The sequence below is a fragment of the Malurus melanocephalus genome, unplaced genomic scaffold (assembly GCF_030028575.1).
Source record: "Malurus melanocephalus ecotype Western Australia unplaced genomic scaffold, MMel_1.1 scaffold_8, whole genome shotgun sequence".
NCBI classification, from domain to species: Eukaryota; Metazoa; Chordata; class Aves; order Passeriformes; family Maluridae; genus Malurus; species Malurus melanocephalus.
Window position 1 is genome coordinate 5,325,929 of NW_026623240.1, and position 18,504 is coordinate 5,344,432.

Below are 18,504 nucleotides of genomic sequence, written 5' to 3' on the forward strand. Positions count from 1 at the left end.
ATGGCTAAACTTTTTTGTTTGCTTTGCATCAACCCCACTCAAGCACACCACTGTGGAGAAAGCTGGAGTGGGTGAACAAACACTTTTCTCYGTCAGGCACCTTCCAAAAATTCCAAACTTCACAAAAATGAACTAGAAAAACTGTAATATTTGGTTTTCGTTATTTTGAGGTACCATGTGAGAAATTGCATGTTACTCATTACAAAAGTCTCTCGCATGCAATTATTTGGCCTGAGAGGCTGCAGCTTTTCCTGTATAAGAAGCATTTTCTTCCTCCCACCCTGCAGGAACATCTTGCCTTGTTGCAATCTGCCTCTTGCCAAATGGGCCASCTTGGTGCCTCTGAGGCATCAGCCAGGGGAACATCTTTCTCTGGTCTGACACCCATGGTCCCAGGCTGCTGCTGGCAATTTATGCACCCCAGCACTGTCAGTCCTGAACACTCCCTGTACAGGTTAGGTAGGCAAATATTCTTAAAAACTGAGAGGTGTGAAAGGGTCACCTTCTTGATTAGAAAACTGGAACGAATTTAGTAAAATATGAAAGCAAAAATGTAGAGCTTCCTTCCCAAGCAAACCTTTCCTAGCTCTTGCACTTGGTACACAGTGCAGGTTTTTGAGCTCCTCCTTTACCCATTGCTGACTTGCTTCAGAGAGTTACTCGCAGCTACATTTCCTCTGTTCCTTTGTTGAAGATGGAGTCCCCCCAGGGCTGCTCACAGCATTTGCTTAGGGCTACCTTCCTCTCCCTTCCATCAAAACTCTCCTATTAGGCATTTCTGCCTTTTACAATTTCCAGAACTAGTCATATCAAATACAGCTGTGSAAATTTGTATTTTCCCCTTCTGCTTTCCGGAGTAAAAATTTATTTTAAAAGAAAATGCAATTGCGTAGGACACCACACTTCTTGAACCAGGGCATTTGTGTTTCATTCAAAAGAGATTCAAGATTTACCATAATGTACGACTTCAAATCTCATATATTTAGAAGTATTCAGCATATACATAGCTTACATATGGCCTAATGCCTCTTTTTTAGTGCTTTGGCGAGCATCTACACTGCCTGTCCATTGCTGTTCCATATCAGTTGCGAAGTCTTTTCACTATGAAGTTTCTTCCAGCTGAAACTTAAGTGAAAGCAGTAAACAAAACAAATCTGCAATTYTGCTGGAGTCGTAACAACCAATTCCTTTGTTCAGATTCAGATCTATTACAATCCAGTAACAGAAAATATGCCCTGTTAAAAGGTGGAAGAATACGGTCTGTGTTTCTTAAAATAGCTGATCTATTGCCTTCTGCATTAATCCGGCCTCTTGTGCCAGAGACAGCACAACCTGAACACAGAAAGTGCCATCCCATGGCACCAACTGCTCACCATGTGCATCATGAAATCATAAGGAAATACTTGAGAATAGCAATCCTATATCCTGAGATACAACTGAACTGCACAATAATGTGCTTAAATTCTTTTTGGCTGTTGACAGAACAAAGGAGATTACATTTTGACCATAGGAAATACCAGTATGATGAAAACAATGGAAGAATTTATTTCTGTAGATATAAATTACCTCTATCTCCCCCTGCATACTCTTCAAAATAGTCTTAATGGTACAAAGCTGAAAACTAAAAAGAAAGTATAAAGCCAAAAGAAACACATATTGTAGCACAAAAATTGAAAAAACTAAAACCTCCTTCACATAATCATTATACTGGAGTTATAAAACATAACACAGTATAGTACTAAAGGTAAATAGTAAATTTAAATTAAAGGATATAGAAATTGAATTTGCTTAATATGATAAGATKAGAATTTTTATTTAATCTTTTTCTTAATTTTAAGAACAACTGTTGTTAAAATATGTCACAAACATTATCCTTAAAATCACTTAATCTTTTTCCAATATAAAATATTTCACTATGAATATTTCCARTTCATTTAATTTAAAGGCATGCTTTTGTATTATGAGTTTTGAAAAGGAGTGAAAAAATCATGGTTTTGTGAAAGGGGCCAGTTTTCTCAGAATTCAGTTTGTTTCTACATGATCARTCCCTGCTGAGCTCATAAATCTCACCGTAAAACTTATGAAACTGCTACAACAAATATCAAAAAGACAAGAAACGAGGAATGGCTGATCTGACTTTCRGCTCAGGCTATTTCAGGATGAACAGATCAGCTTCCCAGATGTCTATTCATGTCTGGACTGGGAAAGCCATTATAATGAAAATCAGAGTTAAAAGGTCTGGGGCCTTACCTGGCCTGGAGGTATTCTCTGAGAAAACCTGTTTTTCCTGCTCTAGGAGTTACAGAAAGAACTGACCCCTTGAATAAGGTAAATGAGTTCTTCAGAGGCCTGGAACAAATTCCTAGGCTCAAGATGCTTTTTGGTCTTTGCTATTTACCCATTTCCTTCAGGTTAATGAAATTCAGCAGAAAAAAGAGCTGGAAAACACCACTCTCACAGTCTGTCATAACTATGTTTAAGCACMTAAAATACAGATACAGTGCCTAACAGCATCCATTAACACACTTACAGTAACACCTGAGAACCTACAGCGTGCACCTACAATGAGGCAGCTGCCCCCATCTCTGAGCATTATCAACACTTTACAAAATACCTGCTTTTAGGACAGAAAACTGAAGCTTTGTACAAACTAGAACACCGAGGGGAGACTGAGGAAATTATCAGAGAGTTAATTTGATCCATCATAAAACTGTACTGCAYGTCCCCATCAATGCCCAGCCACTCGTGCCACTCCCAGGGCTGGGAAAGAACCCAGGCTRGTGCTGGACTGGGGCCAAGCCCCAGCTCCTGTCAGCTCAGGGCCAGCAGGGCTGGGGGGATCCTACAGTCCAGGCTGGGGGCAGGAGGAACAATCCCCATTCCAGAGCAGGGCAGAGAACTCCCGGGACTGAGCCCAGTGAGAAACTGGGACACCGTCACCCCAAACCCATAAAGCAAATGAACCTGCACACAGAACATGCACTGGCAGGAGTTTAGACACGAAAAGAGAAGAGATCTACTCCATGACACAAAAACCCACACCCTGACTTTTAAGGCAGCCTGATTTGCATAGAGTAACTGCATGCTCAGGTATTTCTGCAGCCTCATTCCATCTGGAACTACTGGCTGGGGGGTTTATTTCCCCTTGGGTTGGTTTTGGGGTGGGCTTTTTTTTTCTTGGTTTTGTTTGTTAGGTGTGGGGTTTTTTTTTCTTTAATTAACAAGTTGCTATGTAATACCTCCTGAGTGSTAGTAAATATTAACTTAAAAACTAGAGGCAAGAAATAAAACAAGTGTGAAGGTGCAGCTACTAATAAAATTGCCTTGTGCAAATACATATAACTGAGATGCTTTGGTTCACTCAGATTCTTAAGYAAACATCTTGAATTTTAGACTGTATAGAATGTCTAAAGAATGACGATTGTAACTCCTATAAGAAGGGCAAAAAAATGCAAGGAGAAATCATAAACAAACAGATGTTGCCTTTACTCGTAGTAAGGAATGCTCTATACAGCATTAAAGAAACCTAAAAGGGCAACTGGATGACAGTAACATTTCTGAAGTTTCTTTGGATTCATTTTAATAAGTATCAGGTAAAGGGAGGGATAATTTAGCTGTCTGAATTACTGGATTATGAATTAAATGGTTCCTTTTAACATTCTGTACTCAAACCACAGTCCTATTACACRTAAGACTATAATGTGAATTTTTAAAGAATGAGAAAATATTATCAGTTCTGCAAGTGATTAAGTCTAGCCCAAAAAGAAYATGTAAGGCAAATGCTTCGGAAAGCCTGCCTTTTTGTATAAATGACAGATCAAAGTGTTATTAGTAAAATTATATAATCCTGTTAAACTGGATCCTGGAAAAGGAGTACTGAAAGGCAATTTAGATTCTACCTCTTCCTTAAACCACCACGTTTTATTTATTTTAACTTGCAGGTCCTTGCAAAACACTTTCTGGCATGTACATTCTTTTCTTTCCATTGAAATCACAAGACAGGACAATCAGGTTTGTTATCACAAGCCCCTCAAACAGAACACACACATGCACACATTTTTCTTGGGCTGTGGAATAGCAGTTTTCTGTTTTTCACACTCAAAAATTTTATAAGGACAGAAAAATTCTCACAAATTTGTCTTCTGTTCTTCACTTCAGACTTAAAAAAAAAAAAAAAAAAAAAAAAGAAGAGAAAAAAAACTCACACACAGATGGATGGGGATTTCTTACATGTTCTGCACTCTGTACTGTCACCACAGGACCACCTGCAGTCCTGCACTGTCCAGATAGGTGTTCTCAAAAACACCTGGGTAAGCTGTTTGCCCAAGGACTATGTGCTGCAGATAAGAGGTAATTAGCAAATGAAACTATTCCTAGCACTCCTCCTTCAACATTAAGTGCAGAGCTGCAGCAGCAAGCTGGCACCTGGTACAGGGAAATGCTAGATGTGATCATTTCAATTTACACATTCAGCACTACATCCCATATGCTTGTCAATGTGAAAGTGTCAGTGATAACAGAGATACCCTAAGAAACTGCTCTGTTGAAATGCTGACATGAAGTTTTTATGTATGAAACAGACCCTCTACTCTGGACCATCTGTAACTTCTTCCTTTTCTCATGGGGCATGTGTTGGCCATAAAATCTTTCCATTAAAAAAACCATATAAAAAATTAAGCTTGAGTTTAAAGGGAAAATTATAAGCCCTTAAACATCCATAAACAAAATTTATATATCAAAGTATTTTTCATATAAACACACTACTTGCTCAGCAAGAAGAAAAAAAACTGCTGAGCAGAAAAAGTTTGCTGCAGTTAGATATAGCAAAATTTATAGCTGTGCTGCGAAACTAAACTAAAGGAAAGTATCTAGCCCTGTGACTTGTACCAATATATAAAATTAAACAAACTGGCAAATTATGTATTGTCTCTTGACCCTGGAGTATGTTTTTCCATGCCAGTGTTCTGTACACATCTTAAACTCACAGGTGTTTTTTTTATAAAAAGCTTTCCAATGATTTCACAACCAGAAATTTCTTAAGTATAACAAAAGTAGGAAGCTTCTTTTGTGTGCGAAGTGACGACTTTGCTGAGTTAGGTGACCARCTAAGGCTAAGGAAGACAATACAAAGAAGCAGAATGATTTCCTCTGCACAGCTGAAGTCTGTGAGGTGGCAATGATAACCAGAAAAGGATGATGGAGAGGGTGGAGGGAGAGAACAGGATGGCAAAATTTACAAGGCAGCAGTATTATTTATTATTCTCCTTAAATAATGTGGAAACGCATTGCAAAGTGAGAGATGGAGAAATATGCTCTGCRATGTCTTTAAAAAGTAAAGATGAAAAAAGACAAGGAGATTCATGGCCAGAGTAAAGCACTCCAAAACCTWAAAATACTTAAATACTTTTTTTAAATCCTAAGCAATGAGTCAAGAAATATCTACTGGTACTCAATGACACTGAATAATTAAGAAATCTACACTGTAAGCAAGCTACTTTGTGCATTTAAGTATTTTGGCATCTTCCTCCACGGCTTCCAGTGAAAGAATAAAATCTGAAGGACTGAGATATAATGAGGCAATTTCTGCTCCAATAAAAGTGCATGTACTCTTAAAATCCCTAAAGTAYTCTAGAAAGGGCTAGCTTATCTGGGAAATGAACCCTTTGGAAAAATCTTGTTTCCCTCCTCAGGACAGAAATCAGAAGCAACTCTGAATCTACTCAACCACACCCTTATAAAGACAAAGGCTGTCTTTGTTATCTGCACTTGTGAACCCTTGCAGGCAATTTGGGATACCCTTCACCATCTTCATAACTAAATCCAGGAAATTCAGGCTCCAGATACTCTGACTTTAAATGACAGGGTCCCACAAAGGAACATTAATCACSTTAAGTGTCAAACTGGTACTGTACTCTAACAAAGAATGACATGTTTTAGACCAGTTTTCCCTCTTGAAAAGGAAATGCCCATTGAACTGGCACAACGCTTTCCCAAGCTTCAGTGGATGCATAGATCTCACTGATTTTTCATCTATTTATGGGTGAAGCACTCTGACAGCTYTGCCATGACCTACACCTGTCCCAGTTGTCCAATGCCCGCGTGAAATGGTGCAAGGAAGTGGCTGGGGGAAAGTTCCTCCTCAAAGAGAAAGAAAGGCTGTCCCCTGCCAGTCCTGCCTCCTGCATCAKTCCAGGGCCACAGGGGTGCCAGAGAGACCACAGGGGAGCTGAGGGGTGACAGAGCAGGAGCCAACACTTCCTACCCCTATCAGATGAAAATCCTGCAGCTCAGTGTCCYGTGGCTCACCCCTCCCGTGTGCAATGTCCCCTGTGTGATGTGAGCTCTGGGGACAWGAACGTCCCCCTGCCCAGCTGCACACAGGGCACCTGCAGCCATGCCCTTGACAGGCTTTCCAAGGCACACTGCCTACTGCAAACATCTTCTGATAATTAAATCTTAATACTTTCACTTTGGAAAGCAAACACCAGACACGGAGAAGCTGTAYACATCTCCACATGCTCCAGAGACTTTCCTAAATAACTTGTCAGCAGTACTAATTGAAAGGGTGTAACATTAATATGTTAACGGCAGACATGAYCATATTTTCCATAGAAAAGTGGAATTTGTCAAGGGGGAGGAAAAAGATGCATGTGCATTTACTATTGTCTAATTTTATTGTTTTAAGCAGTAATTTGGGATCTAATTTAGAAATCGCTGTTATACATTTTAACCATATGCTTTATGAGTAGGGCTTTTTCCTCCCTTTAAACAGATCAGAGCCTTACATTAACCTCATCAGAGGCACTCTAAGTTCTGACCTCCRAAACACAACCAGAAAACAACTGCAGTGCTTCTCCTAAAGTATCTGGCTGTAAGGTCTAGGTGCATACTCAAGTGACACGGGCAAAGCTGACAGCTCTAAAAACAGACTTAATAGTTTAGGTTGCAGATATGCTATTGTGTTGTCAGCAGAATAAGCACTCTTGTAACCTTCGATACTTTGGTTAAGGAAACTAAAAAAGTTGAGCTTGAAAAACAGAGGAAAAACAAAATTAAGCATTCTGAGTCTAGGGAASTTAGTCTACTATTATCAAAAGGAGACACCTACCTATGCTGCAGATCTAATTTAGGAGGCATGACTTTATAAATGCTCAAAGAAGAAAAAGGAAATTTTAGCTGAGCATGTTCACACTGCCAAAATATATATCTATCTATCTATCTATCTATCTATCTATCTATCTATCTATCTATCTATCTATCTATCTATCCATAAAACTAGATGAGATGTCCAAAAATGCTTTCATGTCTAAACCATGAAATATTATGCAGTGAACACAGCATCTTTTGACCATTTAAATGCTTAACTGACATACATTAAAAACTCCTTCTAAGAACAAAGCTTTTGCTTAACAAGCTCCTAGGAAAATCTTCCCCATGCAGGCCAAAGCAAGGTACCACAAAAACAGGCATTGTCTTTTTATTGATAGAGAYATTGTCAATACTCAGGAGAATTGCTCGTGAGCAGCTAACTAACACCATCCTTTCAAAAATTCTCAAAATCTTCAACAAGGAGATTTCCTTGGGTTATTTCTTCATAGTGTCATTGCCTTCCTCAATTCACTGGCCCTTATCAGACAAGAGTTCCCATTTTCCATCATTCCATTTTTACCTGCCTAATCAGTTGAACAAAAGTACTTTATGTAAAATGATTCCTTTAGTTGCCTTAGCTACAAATCCCTGCAGTATTGTATAATTGAAACCTACTCACGTAAGTTAGGAATAATTAGGCCCAAAAATTAAGCCAAACACAAAGTTAATTCAAATAGTCAGCTGCTGTCATTTAAATAGTTACAGAGTTTTATTGTTGCTTAACATCCTTGAATGCTTCTAAATGCACMGTTTTTTTCCTGTTAAGACATGATCTCTTACTCCAGATGAAAACAGGATCAAGAGAATGAATTTTGATTATGTCACAATCATTCATACCATGACCAAAGATTCTCYTTGCTAGTTTTTTCCCAGTTATTGTCACTAGATTTTTCTATTTTATTTTTTAATCAGGCCTACAAAAAAAGGAAATAAAAATTAACAAACCAGATGARGCTCTGAGGTAAAGTCAGAATCACTGAGTCTGTTAAAAATGACATTAACATGACGACAAATTTTGAATAGCAAATATTCAGAAAGTCTCTCTTCTTACGTCAAAAAAACTTTTGTAAAAAAGAAGGTAATGTAGAAGTACAGTTAAAATTAATCCATGACAAATCTAAGAGGTAGAAAATAATGCATCAAAGAGGTAAGATTAAATATCATAACTGGAATTGTTGTCAGGACTCGGTTGATTTATCAGTGGGAAATTTGAAATCACTTGTACAGCAAAATAATTGTTATATCGTTACATATAAAACATATAATAACTGGTACATTATTAGATTGCTTCGTAACTGGTAAAGAAGGGAGTGCTGGTTAGATGTATTGTCTATCGTTTTTCTGTCRGCACTTAGTTTACAGTGCAGAACAAAACACTGTATCATGAATCCTTCAAGGCAGTTTACATATGGATGACTTCAGCCTTTTGTATTGTGAATTTTTAAAAATGTACAGATGCTTTTTATATACAGGAAGATATACATACATRTATAGATCTTTAGACCAGCATAAAGATAGAGAAGACTTAAAAGTGTTTTATGAGCAGGATTTGAATTGAGGGCCTAAACCAAGCAGTTTATGCATGACATACTATGCTGATAGATTTTTTTTTTTTTTTCCAGCTGGTGCATTAATACATCAAGTGATGTTTTGTGGACCCTATCCATCTTTATGGGTAATAATCCACATCACAAACCACCCGTTTGCCCTCTAGTACTTTCCATGCTTCACTCTTCACGCATGCCAGTTTCATCTGTTGCAAATTAAATGATGCAAAAGCGTAAGCAACAAACTGCTCAGTTTTGTTTACTAAAAGCATATTTATCTTAAGCCACTAAAAAGCATGATCAGTTCTCGGGCAGAAACCCAGACATTTCCCTTAAACGTTCAAAGGTAAATGTTACAATGTTTCAGAATAAACAGACATTTAATTCTTAAAGTAACCTTGTGCGATTAGAGGCAATTCACAAGCCTGAGAGAAATTAATTGGGGGAGCTCAATGGGAGAAATACTGAGGAAGGCAAGTCCTAYGCACAGGATCAGCGGCAAACAGGAAAATCTGACTGAAGCTGATTCGAAAGATGGTTAAAACAGAAGCAACATGAAACAGCGCTGAAGCCTATGAAAGGCAAACATTTCCTATTGCTTTTCCAACGAAGAGTGCAGCACACAGGCGAATCTGGTTTCAGTGTCAACTTCCTCTCAGGTTTCCTAAATGAATTACCTAATTCAAATTTAACAAGAAAATTGCTCAAACAGCACCTTGCATTAATTGTGCTTTCTGCTGGAAGAGAACAAAACTACCTAACTCCTGGGAGAGACATCAAAACCCCTGACAGGGGAGAACACAAAAGCCAGCTTTCCTTCCATCGTCAAGATCTCTCATAAAACTCGCCGAGTGCTGTATCCAACAACTGAAAGTTATGTGGTCCCCCTGGGTTTCTCACATGTATGGGTTGCTCAGGCAACAGATGAAAAAAAATTCATTTTGCTTCCCATCTAGTTTCCCCCACACATCTTTTATACACTGAGAAAACATCAGGGATTATTATACTAGCATAAATTGGGAAAACAAAAAGAATGAAACATTCCCAACCACGTGGACTGGTCCAAACTCAGAGGGAACAACCATGGAATTTCCCCTACCACTGTACATTTACATGACTTGTCCTACCTTCACTGTGACCTGGATGAATTGTCTCCCTGACTGAAAGAAGGAGCCATAAGCAGAGGCAGCATTCATACAAACATATTTCTTCATACTTCAAATGAAAGCAAGGAGACAGAGATTACAGAAACACAAAGAACTTTAGTACAAATGGGTTTTGAAAGCCAATGGAGTTGTAGTTTGAGACTCTTTATGGAACAGCAGAAATCTGGAACAACTAGCACAAAAGGGATTTTTAGCTCCTACTWTYAGAAATARCTGTATATTTCATTTATCATGCTATGTCTGTGGATTTCAGGTATGGCTCATCTACAGAGGCACACAWRCAAAWTATATCCTGCATTAAAAATGTRAAAAATCTAGTGTTCCTGAAACAAAATGAATTRTGATTGGAAAAGTATCTAGCATTCATGAGTCTCATTTGAAATATCAACCCAAGCATAACAAACAACAACAACAAAAAAAAAAAAATCGCAAGGAGCAATTACAAATATACTTTTTACAAAAAACAACACTGTTGAGTAAACATGATACCAGCTAACCACTGCAAAAGGCCAGACAGTTTTTAAGTGTCTCTCTGCCATTGTTAGGAGCTCCTATACTATTAAGTACATTTATAATGGAGGTATGGCTGGAMAAGCCAACAACTTCTCTTTGTGAATGGTTTTATCTCCTCTTCCTCATATACCATGATCTGGAACGCTATCACAAGCATGGAAGCAGGCACACACATGAAAYATATTTTAGAGCTTTTTGTGTAAGTCCTTTTTCTGTACTGCCTTCATCCTACACATGCTTCCTGCTCTCAAGAYATCCATCCATGCAATATACAATTAGCACAGACGACTTTCTGTGCCATTTACTCACAGAGGTAGACCATGAGTATCATTGCATCTGCTTGCAAATATAAAACCCATTATGTRCTTGCAGAACTTGGCAACAAATATTAAATCTAAAATCATTATACTTTATGATAATTTTTATAATCTGATCATAAGGMCACTAAATGCAATAAGAAAGCCAGTGCTGAGGCATTCATTGATATCAGATGCCTCAGGCAGTTATACTACACTATGACCTGAAAGTACAATATAAAACAATGTTAAAACTAGAGAAAAATCATGCTTATTAAGACAAGCGGCATTCTTCCACTTGACAAAAAACAGAAATGAAAAATAATTGAAGGTTTTTAAAATACAACTCTTAATAAAAAATTATGTCTTTTCCTATATTTAGTAACAGAATACTAATGAAGGCTATTTATTTTTTTAAAAGACATGTCCAGGTTCTGCTACTGTGTTCCTGCAAAGGTCCCTTACCATAATAAACTAATCCAAACTATTCCTGGATTTATGTTTAATAAAAGAAAAGCCCTTTAGGCAATGATGGCACTKCAGGTCAGCTGAAGGTTAAGCCAATCCCCTCTCACTGCACTGGTCATCAGCTCACCTTGCCCAAGRAGACCCACCAAGGTTATGGCAACTGAACACAGTAAACTGAAGTAGCAGCTTGGAGGCATCTAAAATACAGCATCTGCCCTCAGCACAACAYACTGCACTTCTCTCATTTTACACATTACAGGGACTTTTTTCCTCTTCTGAATACGTAGCCCAAGAATAGGCAAAATCTCCCCTCATAAAGGAAAATGTTTTTCACTAACTGAGAAGACAGCATATCAAAATAGTAGTATTATTACTCATCTCATAGTAATTATGCTTTTATACTCTTTATTTAAACTGTAAGACTCCTATATTAACACTTCCTAGAAAATTCTCATTTAAATGTAAGTACWATATTTTAAATGGCTCTTCATGCATTCTTCTACATGGTTCTYCCACATTTTAAAATAGTGGTTTTGCTTTGGTTTTAAAAACATAATGTTACAGCATAGAATCCTGCAGACCTCACTGCTCTGGRAATATATAAAGGGTTATTCACTGCCAGCATTTTAAAGCATCTCTGGATTTTCCGGGCAGTCTGTCAGTCTCTATTTYCTGGAAATGCAGCTGAAAAGTTTAACAGACATTCTTCTTTAAGAAGATGTTTGGTCTTGCTGTTTAGATCAATTTTCTTTTTCGAAGATATGTTGGGCCTCCCTCAGAAAAGAGAGATGTCCCAGATAAGTGTGCACCAGAAAATCCCAMTGAAAAATGGCGTGATCTTTCAGGATAGAAAACAGGAGCCAGGGCAGCAGAAGCTTTCTTACGAAAAGTTCTCCATAATCTGCATTAACCGATTAAGAAAAAAACCCCATTTGCTAAAGAATCCTAAACTACATCAGATATGCATGATATAAATAAAGACAGTATTAGGCTTATTAGAGTGATCTTCCCAAGGGTGGACAATATCTGTCTGGCCTTAGCATGCTGGGTGTGCTTAAGGATGCTTTGCAACCTCTGTACACCGAGCAGTTCCTGCTAGCTGGGTGCCTGACAGAGCTCTCACTGTGATAAATTCCCTGGCTAGAAATTAAATTAGTGCTCCTATTTGCTCTGGTGTGACTCCAAAATGGATTTCACTCCTCGCAGAACCTAAATCCACTAATTAACAGAAATTGATTTCTACTCAAGTCCATAGTACAAGTTTTTTATAATTTTTATCCTGGGCAAAATCCTACAAATACTCCCTGGTAAAAGTGTAGGAAAACTGATGTGCTCTTACAGTTTGTTCAGTACCTGTGCCATATGCTTTAGACACTCCATGTCTAAGTGGTTTGACAGGAAGCTGAAGAGCTGGAGTTATACACTAAAACAGAAAATACCTTTGTAGTGGCCCCGAGTATGTTATCTGTATTCAGTATGTCTTTTCTTTAGTAAATGCACTAACATTGAATGCACACTTAAAACTGCTTCCAGTTCAGCACTCAGCTCTTTGGCTTGTATAGCTGGAATTTACAGGAATATATCTTTTTCAGTGCAATGCTCGTTAAAAGAAACATTCAGAAGAAAAGACAAGCTGGATTACTTTAAAAAATAATAGTTCCATTTAGGAAACAGAAGTAACTAGATAATGAAAGCATGATGCTTCTTCCTTTGGACAAAGAATAGATAATAATTCATAATAAAATGAATTAAAATTGCATTAAACCTTGATTAAAATAGAATGTTAGCAAAGAAAATTATTTCAGTGCTTCTCATGCATTTTTGCTTTTCAAGCAGCAAGAGAATAAAAACAAATGGCACCAAAAGCTATCAAAAAGGTGGACTTTGTAAAGAARATAAGGCTTAAAATATCAAAACGTGCACAGTCCAAAAACCAATCTTCTCCAGAATGTTTAGCTCTGACATCTTTTTTTCATATGCATATTAGTGTATCTGTCTTAACTTGCTTGAAGAGAAACCAATAATACGTATAATAAGCTTTCTACTCTGCTTTGCTATGGAAACAAGACATGTGTGATCTCACTCTCTGGCTTTCTGTATTTTCTCAGATAATTTTTAACTTGTTAWGATTATTTCACCTAATTAGGAAGGGGGAAAAAACGAGGGGAAAAAAAAAAGAAGTAGTGTCAAAAGTAATTAACTTCCTCGAGTTCGTAGGAAACAGGTAAATAAAGGAGCGGGACTCAATCCATGGGATGGGCAGGAGCAGGACCCCCTCCTGCAGAGCAGAGCTGGGGCTGTGCCCTGCCAGAGGCATGGGATGGATGGACACGGGAGAGAGCCCCTCTCTGCCCCCAGTCTGAGCCAAACTGCCTCCCAAGAGAATCCCTTCCATCTGCCCTCTGTAACAAAACCGCAGTTTTAAAGGCATACCTATAYAGAACATGCTAGAAAAAGGGACAGCAAAATAACTTTCACAAACGAGATCAATATTCCAGCTCATGATTTGAGCTTTTCATTGCCTTTTCCAGCCTCTTGTCCCTTCCTCATTTAGAGCTGCAATGCCTGCTGCTGATGGCAGTAACAACAAACACAACAATATTGACCTGTTGTTGATCAGATGTACCAGCAGTGTATAATAACTCAGCGTGCTTTTCCAGCCCAGCTGTCGGCACTTGTCTGTTTCAGGTGCATTTTACCTGAAGGAATGGACTGCTTAAAAAGCAAACCCATCTGGACTGCATAGCCAGGGAGAAAAAAAAAACAAAAAAACCAAAACTAAGACCTTCTTATGCGAAAATACGATTCCTGTTTGGATAGGCAACACTAAAAGAAAATTACAGCCTTCATGTAACTGTGCCTGCTTGCTAATTCCCTGGTGAGTTAAAGTTAAGGCTGTGAGAGTAATGAAGCCTATTCTTGATTGGAAAATGTTTCATTATATGAACAAATGAATCACTTGTCCACACCCAGGATCCTTTTCCCCCCCTTCCTCTCCATTAAACTGTACAGAAACATTAAAATGCAACAGCAGGGAATTCAGCCAGGTTTTATCTCCCCCAATAACTGCAACAACCTTCATGTACACATCAGTTTACAAAAAACCTACAATTCAAGCAAGAGAATTAAAGATTTTCTTATTTCTAGCAAAAGTTAGATGCTCTTATTTTAACCTTTGTTCATGTTCATACTTCCAGGCATGAAGTGCTACTAAAGCATGTTATACTTGGCATCTCTTATTACTGAAGCAGAAGGCAATGTAATCTTGTGAGAAAGTGTAATAATGCAGTATTCATTTTTCTTCTGTGGCTGGAAGCCAACTCTATATTAATATTCATTTCCAGTATACAGAGCCACAGTATTTCATTTATTTTAAGAATTTACAATTAATTTGGTATGATTCTGTTATCAGCTCCCAATTTCCTTCCCTGTTTCTTTTAGCTGAAAAAGCAGCTCTTGTATAGACTTTAAAAAAATAAATTCACAACTGAAGCATCAAAAGATTGCTACTGGCTACTACAAGCAAGAAAAACAGGGACAGAGCAAAATGGACTTGAAATATTACACATGACAATGAAAATTAACTTTCTGCAAATGGCAAAAATTCAATCTGCAGAAGTTCTCAGTTGACTTTTTCCATTCCAAACTCAGCAGATAAAGCACTCTTTACAGCATGCAGTTTGCAACTGTAACCAAACCACAGAAAGTTGTTCATCTGCTTTTCCTTTCTGCTTTCAAATGTTTTCAACCCCTACACAGCATAAAACTGAAGGCACCTGAAKGTGTGTAAAACGCATTAGATAGAGGAACTTGAAACAACTGCAATAATAATAAAAAAATCCATAGTATATTAAAACGTCAGAAAAAATAAACATAAATAGATGTTTTAACTTCCTACATCTTAGGCTTCACCCAATGCAACCACTTTTGCAATGTGAGTGCATTTATAATTAGCACCAGTTACTACCAAACCAAGTCATACAGTTTATAACTCCAATCTCCTAATCCACATTTATCTTTCTCACCTATGGAAGGGGCTGAAAAGCATTTCCCCTTCCAGCTGTTTGTACTTACTTCCTTACACAAAAAAGATTACCTAAGTCCACAGCCTGGACAGACACRAAGAGAGCAGGGAGAGCAGATCAGGAGTCCCACCAAGGGTGAAACCATCCAAGATCCGCACCGGGAAATACCAATTTCCCACCCTGGAAATATTTAAGAAGGAGGGGAAGGATGGGAAACTGACTGTGAAAGCTATTTAAGTGAAATGAGACTTCTCCAAGTTCAGGAACCTTCCTGAAGACTCGGAGGACACGCTCCCTGAGAGATGTGTACGTTCACACATGCAGATGAACAACCTATTTCAGCAAAGCTCGTCTGTCAGCACAACGCACCACCCGAGCCCTGCAAGCCTAGAAATAAAACTTAGGAAATTACGCAGTCAGCGTGGAAGGCTGCATGAAATATTTAAATTTTTAATCTTGGGTTTTGTCATTTTTAGGGACTATTTATTTATACAATAATTTCTTTTTACTTACACAGTTTTAGGAAAAAAGAGAGGGGGAGGCAGGGTAGCTTTCCTAAAGTTTTTCTGAAAATCTAGTCTTAAAATTCAAATTTTGACAGAGCGAGGTGTGTATCTGCTTTAAAAGTTGGAGAGATCATGACACCAAGGAAGTCTGCATATTATATATGGATTACACAACAATGTGAGATGGCACACGGATGCTATTTTATTACTAAACAAATTCTTTCACCTACCATCTAGTGAATCAAAACACATCCAAAACTAGCCTCAACTTCTATACAAGTATTTGTAATTAAGAATTCATAAATCATGTTTTCTTGTTCATTCATTTGTGTTCCTCTGTTTAATAAAGGGGTCACAAGAACAGCTGTGGAGACAGACTAACTGGATAAACTATAGCTTATTATAAAAAATAGATAAAGTACAGATAATGCAAATTCTTTAAAAAATCTTTTTCCTTCCTCATCTCTTTAATTTAACAGCTATTTTAAACACATTTGATAGCAGTGAAGTACTTTTCCTTTTTCTAAAAAAAGCAAAAATATTTTCAAGTGGATGCTATTCCTGTATGAACTTTGAGTTTTATTTCCTGAAATTTAACTTGCATAGCACTAATCTTAATGAAGTGTTTGCCATTTCGTTTTCAGTGAGCTAAATTAGAAAAGTAAAATGGGTATTTCATTCAGTTGTTTTATATCACATTTAACACATCCATACATTTCTTCTAAATGGTTGTGCAATGAGAATAGAAAAAGGAAGGATAAGCAGGAAGAATCCAAAAATAAGGCACCTACCAATCAAGGCCATTAATACCATCACTTCACTTGCCTGAACATTGCGTTTCAATTTCAACATATGAYACTATCAAACCTAAAAAATCTATTTTCTTCTTTTCCTCATTAAAAAGAGACAATTTGCATCTTATAAATTAAAACTAGAATATGCTACAGATAGTCTGACATCCTCAAACTTCAAGTTATCTAACAGAAATTAATTGTGCAGTCCATTTAACTCATCTGCAAACTCAAATAAAAAATAAACTAAAGCTTACCTTCAGTACACTGCAGGAAGCTGATAATGAGCAGAAACCAAAAACTTCGCATTCTGCAGCCAGAAGACACCATTATTGATCCCTGTAAGAATTTTCTTTGTATTCCTTAATGAATCCAGTTATAAAAGCCCAGCATCATCGAAACCAGTGGTCTGCATTATTCATCTTCATACCTGGAATAGCAGAGGATTTGGAAGAAAAGGAGAAAAAAAGTCCATCAGTACCTGAACATCAATAATTTGGAGTACCAAATTTTATTTCAMAAGGAGATCGAAATTTTGAGTAGAAACTGACAGTACACCTGCACTGTAACTGGGAATTTGGCAGGTTTCTGGGATGTAATCTCTCAAGGTCAATGATCACTAAACACAATGCCAAATAATGATATGTGTTAAAGTTGAAAAATGGGTGTTATTGATATATTTGCACTAAGACACATGAAAGAAACCATGAAAATAACATTTTCACTGAATACAAGAAATWGGACCTGCAGATGAGTAGGCTACGCTTTTCTGACTTCACAAATCAGACACAACCTGCATTCCCCTATCCCAAAGAACCACAGCAAAATTAAACCTAGGGCACTGCAATATTTCTTAGGATTTGAAACATGGGGTGGCTGAGAACAACACAGCAACACCTCTCAGCAGGAAGGCTGAGCAGCTCTGCTCCCTGCCATGGTCCTGGAGTTCCCTTCACGCTACACGTAGATTGCTCTCCTTGGATGAGAGAGGCAGGAACAGCTGCTTTGCTGACAAAATATCCTGTTTGTGAGGCAGCCTCTTCATAGGACTCCACAGTTAGCTGCATTTCTACACAACAAACATCTTCGGAGAAATGGGAATAAACATGGATGAGGCCTTCTCCTGTCCTTAGCCTCGGACAAGACGTGTCTCCTACTGAGAAATACAAACTGAACTGCTCCTGTATCAAAGAAAGAATTCTTAAAGCTGTCATTTGCATTTGAAAAATATAATTACAGTGATAGAGTGCAGTAGCTGTGGTAGAAGATTTGACAGCAGAGTGCTCCCTTTTGCTAATGACTCTATTCTCTCACCAGCCAGCTGAGTAACTRCACACATCCTCTTCCATATCTCACTTTGTGAAGCTAGGTCATACTTCAGCCCCGACTACTAGAGYTTGGGAAGCTAGAGGAAAATTAACATCCACAGAACAAATTATCTTTAAGCAGAAAGCTGGCTSTACATGTTACAGATATGTGAAACAATTGTGTAGAACACAGGACACTGCAGCAATCACAGATGCAAAGGGCTGAGCCCAGTGTCACATCAGCTTGGTCTTTCCAAGACAAGCAAACAGGACTGCACAGACATATTACTGAAATATCTGAAATTAATGTTACTTTAAAACCATGTAACAATGACTATGTAAAAATTTAAGTGGCAGAATCCAAGGGCCACTTACGATTCTCATGAGTACTAGAGCATGTTAAGGGCTTTAAAAATACATTTACCCTTTTGGTAAGGAGAAGCGGAAAGGATGAAGAGCACAAAATGCCAGATACAGAAATTCTGTGAAACGTAGATCATTTCTGAAGCAGAAAGTGTATATTAGTCGAYGTTAATCTTAATCAATGATAAGCTTGTTCTCTGAGCACACAAACAACAAGAAGACTAGCACTCAGTCGTTTTTTTCCCAAGGAGAGAAAGATGAGAATTAACAGAAAACATTATAGAACAATTTCTYCAGCTCTCAGTGAAGACAATGTAACTGTGGAGATCATTAAATAGCCAGGTAGATTTCCCTACTTGGYTCCTCTTTAGGA

At 37.8% G+C, this 18,504-nt stretch overlaps 1 protein-coding gene across 9 annotated transcripts in view; it reads right to left on the reverse strand.

The window, feature by feature from the left end:
• The window catches only part of ADGRL2 (adhesion G protein-coupled receptor L2), a 376,824-nt gene that overhangs the window by 106,224 nt on the left and 252,096 nt on the right, over nt 1-18,504 (reverse strand). For all 9 annotated transcript variants that reach the window (XM_057374970.1, XM_057374944.1, XM_057374925.1 and 6 more), the window contains one exon: nt 16,719-16,891. In XM_057374970.1, coding sequence (XP_057230953.1) covers nt 16,719-16,791 — 73 coding nt within the window. In that variant the 5' untranslated portion in view covers nt 16,792-16,891. The remainder of the gene's footprint in view (nt 1-16,718; nt 16,892-18,504) is intronic.